Raw genomic sequence first — 18,897 nt, 5'->3', positions numbered from 1 at the left:
GCCAGTGATCTGGTGGTACTGCTCCAACTGCAAAAGGTCCAGGGCCTGGTTGTGTGTCCACCTTTGCACAGGGCTAAGAAGATCCGGAACAAAGCCGTGGTCAACACCTCGACCCTGATGAGAGAGTCCAGGGCAGAGAACAACAAACTGCTGCTTGGGTGTGGAACTCCAGAATGGCAGGTAAACCGAGTCAGGAGTCAGCGCGGGTCCAAGCCAGCAGCCAGGAGGCTGGGAGTGGGAGGGAGGAAGGGAGGGGCCGTGGCCAGGCCCAGGCCTGGGGGCCAACCCCTGGGTAGAGTCTTAGGGGAGCCCTAGGGCAGGTTGGGGCACCCCTGGGCCTTTGTCCAGGACATTTTGGCCTGAATGTAGATTCACAGCAGTTATAATAATGGCCTTGTCCTTTTTTTTTTTTTTTTTTGCGCTACGCGGGCCTCTCACTGTTGTGGCCTCTCCCGTTGCAGAGCACAGGCTCCGGACGCGCAGGCTCAGCGGCCATGTCTCGCGGGCCCAGCCGCTCCGCGGCATGTGGGATCTTCCCGGACCGGGGCACGAACCCGCGTCCCCTGCATCGGCAGGCGGACTCTCAACCACTGCGCCACCAGGGAAGCCCTGGCCTTGTCCTCTTTAAATGGTCATTTTAGTCTCATTTTTTTTTAATTGCCATTTTTATTTTGAGGTTATTCTTTCCACCGGGACTACTTTTTCCTTACCAGATTTGGACGGTGGCCCTAAGGGCGTTTATTCGGCTGATGGCCTCATGCAGTTAAGTGATGTTTGGAGCTAAGAAGCACTACCCCCAGCACCCTCTTCTAAGACTCTGCTCAGCCCTGGCTGCACGTTAGAGTCACCTTGTGACTCTGTGCGCCATCTGGACCAATTAATCCATCCCGGGGGCAGCAGTGGTTCTTAAAGTGCCCACCTTAAGGTGGCCCACTGTGCAGTTATTGAGGACCACTGCTTTGAGTGAAGGCCTGAGATTTCAGCATGGCAGCATGAGGTGTGTGTAATTTTATGCCCATGAACAATTTAGAATGGTATGGATGGAAAGGACAAAATATAAAACTGTTGAAGTAGAATTGGTAAAAGCGTTCAGCATCAAAACAGCCAGACCAGAAGGTCTGAGAGCCCTGCGCTCAGTGCTCTTAGTGGAGTGTGCCCCCACTGTCATCGTCCGGCCCTTGGTAGCCGTTCCCCTCGCCCGGCCGGGCTCCCTCGTGCCACACGGGCTCTCTGTCTGGCGGTGGCAACACTTCCCAACCACAACCCGCTCCCGCATGCACACACACCTGGCTGCCCCCATGGATGTTCAGTTCGAGGACAGGTTGGCCCCATCTGGCATATCTCTGGGTTCCCAAGTCCTGACTCACTAAGGCTTCAGACTCAAGCACGCACTTCCTAAATTAGAGGCTGTGCCCACATCTGGTCCAGGCATGACTCTGCTCTGTCACAAATCTCCGTACCTCTAAAATCCGGACATGCAGATGTTGACCTAAATATAGCATCTAATTCCCATTATTCATAAGCACAGACACGGAACACATGAAAAACAAGGTAAGATAAATCTTTGATTCTTCCTGAATCCCCTGACTTTACAGGAATGCCCTGAAATGCTCTCACCTGCCCACATGATTAAAAAAACAGATTGCTGAGGTTCAGTGCTCCTCCTACAAAGGACCTCCTTGCTCTAGTTTCCTTTGAATTAAGAGGTGATCCTAGTCTTTTTTTTCTTTTAATTATTGAAGTAGAGTTCATTTACCATGTTGTATTAGTTTCTTTTTATTAATATATTTATTTTTGGCCGTGTTGGGTCTTCGTTGCTGCACTCAGGCTTTCTCTAGTTGCTGCGAGCGGGGGCTACTCTTTGTTGCGGTGCACGGGCTTCTCATTGCAGTGGCTTCTCGTTGCGGAGCACGGGCTCTAGGTGCATGGGCTCAGTAGTTGTGACTCACGGGCTCTAGAGCGCAGGCTCAGTAGCTGTTGTGCACGGGCTTAGTTTTGCTCCACAGCATGTGGCATCTTCCCGGACTAGGACTCGAACCCGTGTCCCCTGCATTGGCAGGTGGATTCTTAACCACTGCGCTACCAGGGCAGCCCTGTGTTAGTTTCAGATACACAGCAAAGTGATTCAATTATACACCTACACATACGTATATATATTATTTTTCAGATTCTTTTCCCATATAGGTTATTACAAGACATTGAGTATAGTTCCCTGTGCTGTGCAGTAGGTCCCTGTTGTTTATCTATTTTATATATAGTAGTGTGTATATGTTCATCCCAAACTCCTAGTTTATCCCCCTCCCACCTCCCAGCTATCCCCTTTGGTAACCATAAGTTTGTTTTCTATGTCTGTGAGTCTGTTTCTGTTTTGTAAATAAGCTCATTTGTGCTATTTTCTTAGATTCCACATATAAGTGATATTGTATGGTATTTCTCTTTCTCTGATTACTTCACTTAGTATGATAATCTCTAGGTCCATCCATGTTGCTGCAAATGGCATGATTTCATTCTTTTTTTGGGCTAACCTTCCGTTGTATATATGTACCACATCTTCTTTATCCATTCATCTGCGGATGGACACTTCGGCTGCTTCCACATCTTGACTATTGTGAATAGAGCTGCTGTGAATATCCTAGTCTTTCTAGAACTTGCCAAGTGCAGTCAGTGCAGTTCTATTTCCCACTCCTGCTGAGAGTGCCATGTTTTGACTGAGACATTCTGTGCCTCACCTTTGACACTGCAGACCTTAAATTGGTCTTAAGTTGCTTAAAGTATCTCCCTCCTTCCAGAGCTGCCAGCCTGTCAGCTCAGGTCTCCCCCTGATCAGCTGAGCTGGGTGCACCAGCTGGAGCAGGCCCGGAGTGAATGGCAGCAGTACTACGTGGCCATCGCCCAGGTGAGCTTACCACCTCCACCTGCCGAGGCTGACAACCTGGCGGGGGGGTGGGCGGCCTTGCCCCTTACCCAGACAAGCGCCAGTGCCTGGGTTGATGCCAGGTGGATAATCGGGGTGAGGTGTATTATGTATAATATGTGAATGTGTCATGTTATATGTGACGCATGACTTAATTAAATTATTGGCAGAGTTGGGGAGAGAATGACAGGGCACGAAAGGGAAGGAAGCAAAGAGGCCATGAGGCTGAGAATAGAATTCAAGGCTGTGGATAATTAGAATTTGGGGAGGATCTGAGGAACATGATTGTCTTCTGGGGTCTATGAGTTGTGACCCTGAACCACGTATCTGGTATTCACCGCCAATTCCAGATCATAAATGGGCTGGGGTGTGAACTCTGTACCTGGGCCAGGGAGATGCCCTGCCTCCCATGACCTTCCTCCCCAAAGCCACGAGGCTCTGGACAAACTCCAAAGTCATGGGCCAGCTCTGGAGGACTTTAGAAGTAGTGGGATGGGTCCAGTCCAGATTCCAAAGGGCTCATGACGCCAGAAGAGATGTGAGCTCCAGGCGGAAGGAGTGGAGTCGGGTGGAGGTCTGTGGCAGCAGGGGGTCAGGTTAAGTTAGGGTCCAAGAACTCTAGAGGCGTGGATGTAATATGGCTGCGCCCAGCAGCCAGAAGGGCCAAGAAAGTAACATCCTGTGTAAGGGGTACCTGGGTTTGTGACCCTTGGCTGCAGGGGTCAAGTAGGATCCAGAGTGAAGAACCTAGGACTCTGTTCTGTATGGACAGTTAGAACCAGGACTCTCATCTTCTTTATTCTTTATGAGAAATTCAGGATTTAAAAGCTTTCCTTGTGCCTGCATAGCTTATTCCAGTTCTGCTTGACTATCAAACCTCTATAACCGCAATACCAATCAACACCTGTATTAAAAAATGAAGTGCATTTTGGTAACCACTAGAGGGCGATGCAATAGGCCCCATTTTGCTCGCCAAAGGACTTGGGGGAATGAGATGTAGGGCAGATGGTTTAGTGGAACCTGGGAAGAATTACCCAGGCGGAGCACCAGAATGGGGCCTCCTGACAGCTGGGGATGCCGGGGGCCAGAAGAAATGGCAGGGGTAGAAACCAAAGTGCAGGGAAGCATGCGAGAGCAGGGGGGAATGGTGAACAGAGTAGGAAACCGGCTGTGCTTTGCAACAGTCCTGACGGGATGAATGCAGGCCCCCGACTGCTGACCTGCCAGGATCGCACCCGCTCTGTCAGCGAAGCCCCTGGTCACACTTTCCTCCTCTGGGTTTGCTTTATGGGGTGAGTTGACGGAATGCACAAACAGCTCCGAGGAGCAGTGGATAGGAAGGAACACTGCTGTCTGCTGTGCTGCCCTGTCTGGCGAGGAAGCCCTCTCTCTGTTTCTCCTCCAGGAGCAGCAGATGATGAAGACCTTCCCGCGCCTTCTCAACGTCAGTGAAGACCCGCAGCTCACGGGGGTTCTCAAGCACTTCATTGAACCTGGTACTCACTCCTCTAGACCTGCCCTGGTCCTGCTCATGCTTCCTGCCCCTTTTTTCTTTTTGATTTTTTTTGTGGTAAAATACACATAACAGGGCTCCCCTGGTGGCGCAGTGGTTGAGAGTCTGCCTGCCGATGCAGGGGACACGGGTTCGTGCCCCGGTCCGGGAAGATCCCACATGCCGTGGAGCGGCTGGGCCCGTGAGCCATGGCCACTGAGCCTGCGCGTCCGGAGCCTGTGCTCCGCAATGGGAGAGGCCACAACAGTGAGAGGCCCGCGTACCGCAAAAAAAAAAAAAAAAAAAAAAAAAAAAAAAAATACACATAACAGAAAATTCCCCATGTTAACCGTCTTTGAGCGTACAGTTCATTGGCATTAAGGGCCTTTGCGTTGTTGTGCAGCCCTCACCTGCACTCACCTCCAGATTGATTCTATCTTCCCAAACTGAAACTCTGTCCCCTTTATGCAATAATTCCTCATTAGCCCCTCCCCCAGCCCCTGGCAACCACCATTCTACTTCCTGTCTCTATGAATTTGACTATTCCAGGCACTTTGTATAAGTGCAATCTTACAGTATTTGTCCTTTTGTGTCTGGCTTACTTCACTTAGCATAATGTCTTCCAGGCTCATCCATGTTGAAACCTGTGTCAGGATTTCCTCCCTTTTTAAGGCTGAACAATAATCTATTGTATGTGTGTACCACATTTTGTTGATCCATTCATCCACTGGAAAACGGCACCAATATTTAGTCCCATTTGGCTTTCCCACCCTAGCCCTGTGCACACTCAGGACAGGAGAGGCTCATGCAGGACGGCAGTGGGGGCTGAATGAGGGGGCAGCCCCAGGAGGTTGGTGTGATGCTCCCAGCCCTGTCCTTGGGCTCAGTCACTGGACAGAAACAGAACTTCACAGACCAGGGCCTTCCCTGTGGCCAGGCTTCAGTGGGTCTCCTAAGGCCCAGATGCAACAGTTTCTTCCTCCAGAATTCCCATGAAGAAGGTAGAACTTTTAAAAAGTGAGGAAATTGAGACATTGGGGTTGACATATACTCACTACTATATATAACATAGATAACTAATAAGAACCTGCTGTATAGCACAGGGAACTCTACGCAATACTCTGTAATGACCTATATGGGAAAAGAATCTAAAAAAGAGTGGATATACTTATATGTATAACTGATTCGCTTTGCTGTACACCTGAAACTAACACAACATTGTAAATCAACTACACTCCAATAAAAATTCATTTAAAATAACAACAATAAATCCATTAAATGTTAACATAAATGACACATTCTTAAATAAAAAATATTTTCCTAAACAAACAAACAGAAAGTTAGGAACATCACAAAAAAGGTAGAAAGTAGAACAGTCATCCCCAAGGCAAGGTGATGTCCGTGCACCATCATGACTGAACATCGCAGCGAAAAAATCCCTTCACATGATCTAATTGGAGAGGATATGGTACTTCCCAAACATCAAACATGTTAGCTTACTAATGGCAAATCCTGAAAACATTTGAAAACAGCTTACCGTAATTCTTTTCAGGTTCGTGTGATGCTGGTCAGGCAGCTTCAAATGCCATCACTCTTCAAGGTTTGGGGTAAGTTGACGTGACCCAGCACCTCTGTCCAGCATTAGAGAATTGCGACCACTGCACCCAGAGGAGACTCTCAGAATTCATCCAGTCGTCCTCAGGCCAGGCCACAGACCCTGCCGGACAACCGAGGACAAGATATGACCAGACCTTCCTCGGGACCGACTCTAATGCTTATGGAAGATCACCTTCAGAGGGTTTTCTTCTGTCACCGAAATCCCTTGTGCTGCGCTCACTTTGTTTCCTTGGCTCTGAGCTTGGGACAAAGGGAATAATTCTCCACAAATGGACATGAGTAGATGGGGCAGGAAGTGAAGAGAGTTAGGAGGACAGGCCCCCTACGGGTGGCCTATGCCTTTTGTGGTCCCACCACCAAGAGCAAAGTATCCTTGGATCATGTGCTCAGAGCCCTCACCAACCAGACTAAGGCAAAGCCCAGACTTTGAGCTGATCCCCTCCCTGAGGACCCCTCAGGATCCTTGTAGGAGCCCCTGTGGAACCTCAAGGCAGGTTCGTAAACTCACAGTGGGGCCCTACCTCCGTGGCCTCTCTCCTGGGGAGGCTGCTGCTCCAGGGTTTCTTTCCCTCTTCCAGGACCACTGTGTCCTGACTGCCCACAGATTTCCAGTCAATAGACTCAATCAGCCCCTACAAAGAGGGACCTTACTGACCAGTCCCCCCGACATACCTCAGCCCTCCTGAGCCCGTCTGGGGAGCATGTGTGTGTGTGTTTGTGTGTGTGTTGGTGGCTGGGAGAGGGGAGGCGGGGGACCTGTGGGCACTAACTCACCCTGACCACTGGCCTCCAGGCCCTTTGCCCTGATTCTTCCTGGGGACCCCCTCATCTCCCTTTCCAGACCACTTCCTGCGGCAACCCTAGTCTAACACACAGGTCTGGAAGGGCTGAACTCCAGATGAGCTGAGGGTCAAACCTTCCCACAGGACCCCTGAGCCCCAGGCAGACAAGGGCTCTGGGTGGCTGTTGTGTGTCTTGACTTCCCAGGAACATTCTAGAACAGCCAGGAAGCCGGTCATTCAGGGCACAGAGATGACGTCTGTTGGGCAGCCAATCTGACACCTCTGATACTGACCCCAAATCCTGTAACATCTCAAGTCTGGATTTGTATAGATAAAGACCAAGAACCAGACCTAAACTTCTCAGCAATATGTGGCCACATTATTAAGTCACCTTCCAAGTGTCTCTTCTGAAACACCTATCTTTCCATTTCCCTTCCTCTCAATCCTACAGGCCTGTGCAACCCCTGAGGGCTCTAGTACTGGGGTGGGGGAGGGGCGGGGTTCCACTAAGAAATGATTGCTTTGTTGTCTCCCCGCTGGAGGGCAGAGTCCCTGCACCCACCTCTCCATCTCCACCCACGGAGCCAGCACACAGGAGCCCCACAGGGCTTCCTTGGCAGCTGTAGGGCTTACCTGATTGTGCAAATGAGAAAGGACGATCTAAACTGTTCACTAAAATCGTAATTTATTTGGTCTCTTAGACACAGTCTTATCCTTTTAGAATTTCAGATAAACACGCTTCCTTCACAAATTCGGATGGTAAAGTGACGGTGACTCCACACGGCAAATGCAAGGTCATCGTTAACGGGGTGCCCATCACGACCAAGACGAAGCTGCAGCATTTGGTAAGCTCTCCTGCGGAGCCACAGGGTTTCCCAAGTTTGTCCGAGAGCTGGAGGGAGGTGGGCAGGGCTGGGAGCTAACGCCCTCGTGTCCCTCTGCTACGTGTCACAGTGATGACAGGGTCACAGCTGTGGGCTCAGGAGACCTGAGATTAACTCCCCGTGTGTCCTGGGGAAGTCACTTCACCTCCTCGGACCTCGCCCATAAAGCAGAGAGGGGTGAACTAGGTGATCGCCAAAATCCTTCCAGCTCGAACCCCCGTATGACATTTTAGATTTTTAAAACCTGCCGTGGAGAGGGACTGCCAGCCCCTTGCCAATATCGGGCTCTCCCCATCTCCTGCCACCACCCTGGCCCGAGTCCCAGCAGCACAGGGGCTCCAGGCCCCTCTCCAGTCCCTTTTCCACCTTTAGCCACAGAGAGCCTTTGAGACAAGCACACTGGAGCAGGCCACCCCTTTCTCGGAAATCCTTCGATGACCTCCCTTTTAGGACACCCGAGGGAGCCGGCCCATCTCCTGCCTCTCTGGCCTCACTGCTCTGCCTGGGCTTCCCTCGGTCACACGACCCCTTGAATGCTCAAAACGTGCCAGGCTCCGGTGGGCAGCGGCCTTCTCAGCCTCGCCGAAACTTAACACACTTGACGTGTCACCTTAAATAGTGCACCTTCCAAGAGGTCTTCTCTAATCCCCAGTGTAAATTAGGCCCCATACACTCTGCAGAAGGCCCGCCCTTTTCCTCCCAGCATCCTGCATGGGCTGGGCTGTGATTACATCGCTGTGATGACATCGTTAGTTCATCAAGTCCCGGAGGGGAGGGATGGGTCTGCCCGGTCCCCACCGACTCTCAGCGCCTGGTGGAGAGTGTGGAATAAAGGAAGGAGTCAGTGAAAGCACGAAAAAGCAAGAGGCCCCCTCTTCCCTCCTCGTTTATGGGTCTCTTTCCTGTTTGGGGGATAAACAGGGTCTCAGGATTTACACAGAGGAGCTGGCTCGCCTCCTCTGGCCTCTTCCCTCCGAGCCCACTCTCTCCTCCCTAGGACCGAATTATTTCGGGGTCCAACAGCGCCTACCTCTACATCGGGTTTCCTTCAGAGCGAGGCAGCGAGGACTTGAGCAGATTTGATTACGACTTTTTCCAGCTGGAGAGAGCGGCTTCGGAGGGAGTGAGTGTGGACACGCTCGGTGAGCAGCCTGGGCCTGACTGCTGGCATTTTCCATGGGTGGATGTGAAAGCAGCTGCGTCCACTGTGTGCTCTCCTGCTTTCCTTAAGAAAATAATCTTCTATTGTGTCAAAATACAAGGTTTAGAAAAGTAAAGGTATGATTTTCATACAGAGTGAGCACACGTCAAAGATTGTTTCGAGGAGTAGAGAGTGGATACAACACTGGGATAGGAGGATGCTGAAATGCGATCGCTGGGTCCGGCACAGCTAATTCATGCCTTCAGGGAGATAATCTTCTCCTGGACAAAAATTCATTTCAGTGTGCCAGTCTTCTAAATTTAGTCTTCTGTAAATTAATATCTAACGGCTCAGAGTCTGGCCCTAATCAGTAGTCAGTATTGAGGGTACCTCCTGCCCCCTTTGCAGCCCCTGGGGGACCGGAAGCTCCTTACACGGGCTCTGCTAGGAAAGGGAAGTCATCCTTTGGCCCCATCTCCATGCTTTGTATGACGTCTTGACAGCTCTCCCTTTTGCCCCTGAAACCTTTTCTTCTGTGGTCACCATGTGGCTCTCTCATGGGCACACTTCCCAAAGCATCTTGGCCAAGAGTCAGCCAGCCTGTCTTTGAGCTCAGACGCCTTTAGCCCCAGTTCTCTGGAGCCCCTTGCCAAGGTGGGCAAGCATTTTGTGGGTTATTCTTAACTCTGACATTTCTTGAAAGGTATGGAAAAGTTTCCAGAGTAGCACACTGAACTCTCAAACACACTCTGCTCAGATTCCTGTTTAAATATTTTACTACATTTGCTTTGTTATATATGTATATGTGTGTGTATATATATATGTACACATATATATATAATTTTTTTTCCTGAACCATTTCAGAGTAAGTTGCAGACATGGTGCTCCTTTATCCTTAAATACCACATTGTATACTTCCTAAAGGCCAATCATTTTGTATAATGTTCCTTTGTTTGGGTTTTTATGATGTTTCCTCCTGATGGGACGGGGGTGATACATTTTTGGCAGGAATGCCAGCAAAGTGATGTTGTAGCCTCTGTGCCTCACCTCAGAAGGCACATGGTGTCAGGTTGTCCATTTTTTGTGATCACTTGGTTAGGGGGGTGTCTGCCAGGTTTCTCCACGGTACAATGACTAATCCTATCTTTTTAATTAATAAATATTTTATGGGGAGAGACTTTGATATGTAGGTATCCTATACCTTATCACACTTTCATCCACTAATTTTATCACCCTTTGATCATTGGATGATTAGTATGATTTTTGTCAAATGGTGAATTTCTAGCTCCACCATTTCTTCTACCTTTATTTGAAACAATGTTACTACAAGAAATGTGTTCCCTCCTATTTATTTGTTTATTCATTTGTTTATGTCCCTGTGAACTCATAGAGTCCTGTTTTACTCCATAAGTTATAAGCTGTTGCTTTCATAATTTATTTTGAGGTGCAAAGTGTCCTGGATTTGGCCAGTGGGAGCCCCTTCAAGCTGGATTCTGTGTCTTCCTGACAGTCCTCCTCATTCTTTAAACACTAGCCTACTTTCTGGCATCAAAAAATGTTCCAGGTTTGTCTCGTGGGCTCTCAGTCCCAGCTATGGTGTCAGTCATTTCTCCAAGGATCCTGATTCCTTTTGGTGGAGAAGGACATTTATAAATCAAGATCTGGGACTATGTGTGCAAACTGCTGTATAGATACATGGTTCCCACACACATATTATAGCTTCACCTATTCTGTAAAGCCATAAGTTAGTAATACCTCCAATTCCAGTTCAATACCACAGGGTTTACTTTTATCTTTCTCTTGGTGGGCGAACATAGTATGTTTGCCCATTTTCTCCATCTGTCCTCTGGATTCCATCCCTCTCACCTTCTCAAGCATTTGTCTCTGAAGAGCCCCCTCCTCTCATCCTCCTGCATCACTAAATGCTCTCCATGGGTCATTCTATCACATGCAAACATGCTCCACTATCTTCCACCATAAAAACAAACACTTAGACCCACATCTCCCTCGAGCTCCTGCCATATTTCTTTTTGTTCCCTTTTATAGAAAACTAGGAAGTTGTTTCCATTTTCTCATCTCCAGTCTGGCTTCTGTCCCACTCATGCCTGACCCTGATCCCTCTGCATTCCAGGTCTAGCAGGCACTTGTCTGCACACATCTTACCGAGGTCTCAGCAACATCTTACACGGTTGAGCCCTCTCTCCTTTTGGAGATATTTGACTCTTGGAACCGTATGTTCTCCTGGTTTTCTTCTAGGCCACTTCTTCCACATTCCCTTTCCTGGCTTCTCCTCATCTTACCCATCTTGAAATTCGGAGAGCCCCAGAGCTTGGACCTTGGGACTCTTCTCTAGATGGATGCTTTCCCCACTCTGTTCTCATCATTCTCAGTGGCTCTAAGTGCCATCTGTGCTGACAACCCTCAGCTCCTCTGTCTTCTTGCTGTCCCTTGATATCTCTTGATACCCCCATCCAGCTGCCTTCTTGATATCTCTGCTTGCATGACTCACAGGCGTCTCAACATGAAAGTGTCCAAAACAGAGCCTTGACTCCCCACTCACTCCAAGCCTGTTCTCATTCCCAGGACTTATCATCTTGGCAAACAACTGCTCAAGGCAAATCTAGGCCTCCTCCTTTCCCTCACTTCTTCATCCAGTCTGCCTTTTCTCCATCCTCCTGTGCCACCATTTCAGTGCAAGCCATCATCTTCTCTTACCTGAACAGTGTAGTCGTCTCTGAACTTATCAGATCATGATACACTCGGGCTGCAAAATATTCACCCACTTCTCAGTGTTCTTAGAATAAAACCCAAACTCCCTACCACGTTCTTAAGGCCCTTTATGATCTACCTCACGCTCTCTCTCCAACCGCATCTCACACCAGTTTGAACCTCACTCTCTCCTCACCCCAGTTTGAACCTCACTGGTCTCCTTTCTACTCCTCCAACACATCAAGCCCTTTCTGCCTCAGGGCCTTTGCACTTATTGCTTGCTTTTCTTTCCATCTTTGGCTCATTTTCATCTTTCATCTCTCAGCTCAAAAATTACCTCCTCACATAGATCTTCCCCTTTCTTGGCTTCATTTGTTTATTCTTTCGTATTTAACTCTATTTCTGTCCTAGCATTCATTACATTTTAAAATTATTTTATTTATTAGTTTGATTATTATTCATTTGTCCACCTGAGAATATAAGCTCTAGCTGGGATTTTTTTTTCTCTTGTTTACCCATTCACTTATATATTGCTTCACTCAACAAGTATTTACTGAGCTCCTACTATGTGCCAGATGTGGTTCTAAGCCCTGGGGATCCAGCAGTGAGCAAAGAAATGCCCTGTCCTTACAGAGCTGACGAGAGCGGGTTCACTTCTGAATCCCCAGAGTCTGATAACGGCCTAGCAATGGGCCTTTAGTAAGTGTTTGTTGAATGAATGATGAATGAGATTAACCAGATCAGCTCCCACACAGAAGCTTAGTCATGCACACATGCATGACCTAGGGCCCAAATGTGGGCACGTCCTGCTCTGTTCTGTCTGAGAACACCCTGCCCCAGGAGGCCCATGCCTGGACATCGGGTTCCCCCCAGGGCAGGGCAGGCTAGGGTCTGTCCTCCCCACTCACCTCCCAGCCCCACCCAGGGGCCTTCTGGGCCTATAGAAGCTACAGCCCAACAGCTAAAGATGCTGACTGGGAGCCTGGAGAGACGGTGATGAACGAAAACCAGACCCTAGCCTAGAATAAATTACAGCCTTAGGTTTCTGAGTCAAAGGCTCCCCTTATCCTCTCAGCCCAGCCTCCACTGCCCAACAACCTGGGATTCCTCGTCCGTAGGAGCATTCAGGAGCTCTGGCATCTTCCTTTGTCCGTCTCTTCCCTCGCCTCAGATGGAGGCTCTTGACCACCTTACCTCCCCTCCCATCTCCAGGCCCCGGCTCACTCCCCTCAGGGGAGGCCATGGTACCAGGGCCCCTGGAAGCCACCTGAGCTTGGGCTCCACTGAGGTCTCTGGCTGTGCTGGGCTTCCCAAACGAGGAGCGTCTCACGTGCGCCGGTACCTTCTCTCCAGCCCGCGCGCCCTGCCTGAACTTGCCTTATAAACCCATGCTTGGTGAGCCGTGGGGTGTGCCTCGTGGGGTGTGCCTACATGTGTGCAAAATAGTCCCTCCCTTTTTCGTATACCAAAGACTTTTCTTCAGAATTTTAGCAAAATAAATGGACGGCACACCTGCCTTTCCAGCCCAGGGCTGGCAGCACAATGAGGTCAAACAAGCCCCAGACGCTGGGCTGAAGGTGCTCAGCGCCAGCGAAGACTGTAGGTCCTCAGCAAGGCGGCTGGTGGGCAGTTCTGGGAGTCAGACCTCAGGGCAGGGAATCCCTAAATAGTTGAGAGTTCCTGGCACAAGGCAGCACCAACCGAGGTCTGGCAGGGGGATTGGCTCACCCTTCATCTCCGTGATCCCCTCCTCCAAGCCACCCCAAGCAGAAGTAAGAACAGGTTGCTTCTGTGCCAGCTGCGGTTCTCGAGAAATCCCCAGACCTTCCTTTAGCCAACTGTATTCTTCCTGCCCCAGCCTCCTCCCTGGAGAGTGTGGAGCCACCTTGGGTCAAGGACCCTGAGACCAAGATGGGAAACTGGAGGCAGAAGGCCTCCTGTCACAATGCTGCTGAGATTCTTGGGTTAAGTGGAGCAATTGCTTAAGTAAAGCCAGGCAGTGTCCTCTCCTCCTCACTTAGTTTTCTTTCTTGGTTTTTGTTTGTTTGTTTGTTTTATTACATGCTTGTAATTTTTTTTTTTTTTTTTTGCGGTACGCGGGCCTCTCACTGTTGTGGCCTCTCCTGTTGCGGAGCACAGGCTCCGGACACGCAGGCTCAGCAGCCATGGCTCACGGGCCCAGCCGCTCCGCGGCATGTGGGATCTTCCTGGACTGGGGCGCGAACCTGTGTCCCCTGCATCGGCAGGCGGACTCTCAACCACTGTGCCACCAGGGAAGCCTGCTTGTAATTTTTTTAAACTTTTTATTTTATATTGGAGTGTAATTGATTAACAATGTTGCGATAGTTTCAGGTATACAGCAAAGTGATTCAGTTATGCATATACATGTATCTATTCTTTTACATGCTTGTAATTTTAAAATGTAAATATTTGGTGAACAGTTGAATGAACGACTGAATGAAGGAACCAAGGAGTGTGTAAATTTATTCATGGCTGAAAAGTATCCTAGAACCAGTGAGTGACTTTCCCTTCCTCTCCAATCTTTCCTAGGTGCTGTGAACAGTGGGGATGGCAAGGCAGACCCCAGTGTCCTGGCTGTGTTCCAGGACTACATCAAACTGATGCCACTGGTTGCAGAAGCAAATCAAATGAGTGAAGAGCTGAAGAAGGTAAGGCTAGAAAATGGTAAAATCCCAGCTCCAGAAAGGACCTCAGAGAACAGGTTCAATGTACCCCTCACTCCCATTGGCTGGCTTCGTGGTGTAGACATGCCTGACACGTGGGCCTGGAGAGGGCGGGTGCTTTGCCTAAGACCCCACAGTGAGCTAGTGACAGGGCCTCAGCCAACACCCGGGCCTCCCCAGTCCCAGCCTCGAGTCCGTTCCTTCCACCTCTGGCCCCCACGGCTCTGGGACCACCAGGACTCCAGACCAACACTAGCTTGCCATGGCCACCCCACCCCAGACTGTCCTGCAGAGGCCCTCTCTGGGTGCAGGCACCCTGGTGGCTTCTCTGCCACAGAGGAGGCCTGGGCTGGCATTCGCTCTCTGGTGACACAGGATCCCAATCATCGGGAAACTTGCATGAGATTCAGTCACTTTGGTGAGGCCTACACGTGTTAGTTCCAGAATACTGTTGAGAAGTTCTGGTGCTCTGGCTTTTCTCTTGATGGGAATTCCAAGGAGCAAGAGGTAGACCATCTTCTTTTAGAAAGCCTGAGTATGGAGAGAATGAAAAAGAAATTTCAAAGATGGTATAGGCTGATGAAAGTAGGATTATTTAGTGAGAAGTATTTTTCTTATCAGGGACTTAACATGGAGCTGAAAGTGAAGAACTTAGCGTCATCAGATTCCAGGGGCTATGACCTACAAAAAGAGGTCATGGTGAAGGTGACCAATCAGAGGACTCGTCAGGTGAGGCTGCCCCTTGGGGGCAGGTGTGAGACTCCACAAAGAGTTTCTGAGGAGCTTTCCTAGGGATGCAGGTTAGTTTTACTTGCTACAGCTTGTGGAGACCCAGCGAAGGGGCCAGACAGGTTCCGAATGCGAGTGGGGCTCTGGGGGACAGCCTCTGGGGAGCGGGGACCCTCTCTGTGATCCCCTCCTCGGCGTCTCTCCCCGACAGCACCAAGACCTGGGATCTTTCCCACCCACGGGCTTTCCCACCCATGCTTTCTGCTTATTTTTATCATGACTCCAGAGCTTTAGAACCAGAAGGGAGCCTGAGAGTGTGTCCAACTGATAGTGGTGTTCGTGCGAGTGCTCGAGAGAGACAGAGCTGCCGTTCTGAGCAATGAGAAAATCCACACTTTCATTAAGACGCCAGAAGAGGCCGTAACCTCCACTGGCTGGTCCATTCCCATTTGTGACATTGCTCACTGTCAGGAAGGCCCTTCTTAGGCACTTCAGACCCCTTTCCTTTCCCTCTGCCTAACAGAAAAGAGTGGGCCTAGAGTTGGTGTCCCTTATGCCTTCAGAGCAGCCCTCCAGACAAATGTTCACTCCCTACTGCATCTTCAGAGGATGTGCCCCTAATTCTCAGGTGACCTTTGGGTGGGCTGCTCCCTCCCAATCCTTGGTGTACACATGCCTCCTTAGCTGTAAGTCTTGTAGCAAACACGCCTCTGGAGGAGGGGCTGGCTGTGGCTGGGGACTTTTCCGTCATTGGATGATCTGCTCCGCCAAACGACTAACTGGTGCTTCTCTGGGTTTAATTTTTCTGCTCGTTGCCCTAAAGTTGCCAAAATTTTCTGGGTCAAGACCAATCTTTAAAAACTTTTTAAAATTGTGAAATATGACAAACAGAGAAAAGGTTATGAATGTATCTGTTCACATGGTAAACGCTTGAGTACTCATCAGCCGGGTCAAGGGGCTTTGTGTCTGCCAGGTGCTGGGAACACCAAGACCACTGCTCGAAGTGTGGGCGCCCAGAAGGCACACCTGAGCAAGGCCGTTCCTGAGCCACAACCCCTGAGATGTGTTCCTGTCCTTTTCTTCTTTTCCTCTGACCAGCACCGAGGTGGCCTCCCCTCCATCCCCTAGAGTTGGAAGAAGGCAGAAACATGTCTTGTCCACCCAGGCTGCTACAGCAATATACCAAAGACCAGTGCGCTAAACAACAGTTATTTCTCACAGTTCTGGACACGGGAAGTCCGAGATCATGGCAAGGGCAGGTCCAAGTGTCTGGTGAGAGCCCACCTCCTGGTTCGTGGATGGCTGTCCTCTTGCTGTGTCTTCACGTGGTGGAAGGGCTAAGGGAGCTCTCTGGGGGTCTCTTTTATAAGGGCACTAATCCCACCATGTGGGCTCCACCCTCATGACCTAATCACTGCCCAAGGCCACACTTCCTAATACCATCACATTGGGGGTTAGGATTCAACATATGAATTTTGGGGGCATACCAACATTCAGTCCATAGCAGCATGTTTGATGCTGGCTCACCTCACACTCCCAGTGTAGCTGTCAGGGGTCTCAGTAAGACCCCACATCCTGGAAAGTCAGCCTTGACTTCTATGCCAAGTCCCATGAGGCCTTTGGAGCTGTGTGTGTGACTTTTGTTTTGTTTAATCTGGCAGATGCCATCAGGGCAAAGAAGCTTTGGTGACCCAATATTCCATATGCGTCTCTGGGGCCAGGCGTTACCCCAGAATTTGTTCTGGCAGTTTCTTACTACCTTGTCAGACTTTGCTTTAAGGAGATTTTTAGGTTTGTTTTGAACTTTTCCCCCCAATGTTATTCCTTTTTATTATTGTTTATTTTTATTACAGTTTAAAGGTGATTTGAAAAAATATTTCATTCAGCCTTTTCTATTGTTAGCAGAGGGGTTACCTGAGTAACAGCCTGCCATTACCAGAAAGAGAATGCAAGATGATGTTTTCACACTTTACTCAGTGTGCCATGTGGGAGAGCTGAGGGCCCGCGCGCGTTCGGAGATGCTGTTCTTTTGCTCCAACCTGGCATCCCGGTCACGGCCACAGATAACTGATGGGAATGCTTCTGCATAAACTGTACTGCGTTCTCTTTTAAGGGATTATGCACTAATTAATTTTATGGTGATTTCTTTTCTAGTTTTCTTTTTTCTCATGCAGAGATTAATCTTACTGATCTGTCATCTTCAAGTCTGTCCATTTTCACCTTTTAAAAGTACTAGTTACATTCCTCCAATGAAGCCCTGCCTTCCTCAAAAGCCCTGTGAAACGCTGGTAGTAACCTCTGGTAGTTCCTTGGATCGTTCGTGTGTGTGTGATTTTGAAGGCCAAAAGACAAGACCGGTGAAGAGCAGCAGTGGGTTCTAGGTATGGACACGAGTGGCGCTTTTTTGGCGGTCGATCGTGTAAATGTTCACCCCTGCACCACGTGCACCGTGGGTGCTCCGCCGCCGCAGGGTTAGGGCAGCGACTGTCAGAGCCACCCGGGAGCAGCCAGGGCCGCTGGGGGCTGGGAGGGCCTTCTAACCGCCAGTGCTGCGGCTGCACCTACCAGCCCAAGAGCTACGAGAGCCCAGTGATCGCTCTGCGCCAGGCCCACAGGCCGGCTGCGGGGTCGGCAGCGCAGGGGCCTCGCTGACCTGCCCGGGTGACGTCAGTTTATCCGCCGCAGGGCACAGTAACGAGGCGGTGGACTGCTTTCATTACCTGGATTCGCATTTTCTTAGTTCCCTAGCCTAAAGGGCTCTAAAAACCCACGTGACTAGAATTCCTGTTGTGCTCGGCTCCAGCGCCGCGTGCGCCACAGCCAATGTCTCCTGTAGCCTTCACCACGCCTCTGGGGATGGAGTACTGTGTTCTTCGCCATTGCTTGGGGCAAACAGAAAAAGAATGGAGTCTTTTTTATGTCTGGAGGATGTCCTTTTTTTTTTTTTTTTTTCTAGGATGTCCTTTTTATATGAAGATACATAACACTCAGAGAGAGAATGACTTACCTGTTAGTTTTTTGGTGTTTTCCAAGTTGCTCAAAGAAGGAATTGCTACTCTTACCTGGTAACCGCGTTGTTTTTTTTTCCTTCTAGTTTTATTGGGAGATACTTGATGTACAGCACCATGTAAGTTTAAGGTGTAGAGCATAAATGATTTGACTTGCATACATCAGGAAATGATGACCACGATAAGTTTAGTGAACATCCGTCATCTCATATAGACACAACATTAAACAAATAGGAAAAAAATTGTTTCCCATGTGATGAGCACTCTTAGGGTTCACTCTCTTTAACAGCTTTCCTGTACGACACGCAGCAGTGTTCATTACATTCATCGTGTTGTACACATCCCTAGTACTTATTGATCTTATAACTGTAAGTTGGTACCTTTAGACTGCCTTCATCCAGTTCCTCTTCCCACCACCCCTGCCTCTGTAACTACAAGACTGAACTCTTTTTCTATAAGATTGTTCGTTTTAAAAGTATAACTGACCTAAAACCCTGTGTTACTTCCTGGTACCCAACATAGTGATTTGATATTTCTATGCATTTCAAAATGATCGTCAGTCTAGTTACCATCAAACAAGATACAAAGATAGTTTCATAATTATTGACTACCTTCCCCATACTGTCCATTTCATACCGAAGACTCACTTACTTTGCGCTTGGGAGTATGTACCTCTCCATCTCCCTCAACTATTTCCTTCCCCCACCCCCTTACACTCTAGCAACAACCTGTTTGCTTTCTGTATCTATGACTCTGTTTCTTTTTAGTTATTTTTTTAAAATTGAAGTACAGTTGATTTACAATATCATACTAATTTCAGGTGGAAAACATAGTGATTCAATATATTTATATATTATACTCCATTTAAAGTTATTATAAAATATTGGCTATATTCCCTGTGCTGTACAATATATTCTTGTAGCTTATTTATCTTATA

At 49.0% G+C, this 18,897-nt stretch overlaps 1 protein-coding gene across 1 annotated transcript in view; it reads left to right on the top strand.

The window, feature by feature from the left end:
- Positions 1–18,897, top strand: part of LOC137209558 (kinesin-like protein KIF28P) — an 85,523-nt gene that overhangs the window by 50,496 nt on the left and 16,130 nt on the right. The window contains 8 exon segments of the mRNA XM_067711183.1: positions 72–292; positions 2,790–2,896; positions 4,320–4,410; positions 5,959–6,013; positions 7,527–7,650; positions 8,687–8,831; positions 14,090–14,208; positions 14,845–14,952. Coding sequence (XP_067567284.1) covers positions 72–292; positions 2,790–2,896; positions 4,320–4,410; positions 5,959–6,013; positions 7,527–7,650; positions 8,687–8,831; positions 14,090–14,208; positions 14,845–14,952 — 970 coding nt within the window.

The sequence above is a fragment of the Pseudorca crassidens genome, chromosome 2 (assembly GCF_039906515.1).
Source record: "Pseudorca crassidens isolate mPseCra1 chromosome 2, mPseCra1.hap1, whole genome shotgun sequence".
Lineage (NCBI taxonomy): Eukaryota > Metazoa > Chordata > Mammalia > Artiodactyla > Delphinidae > Pseudorca > Pseudorca crassidens.
The sequence above is the reverse complement of the archived record's forward strand: the minus strand, read 5'-3'. Positions and strand labels throughout refer to the sequence as shown.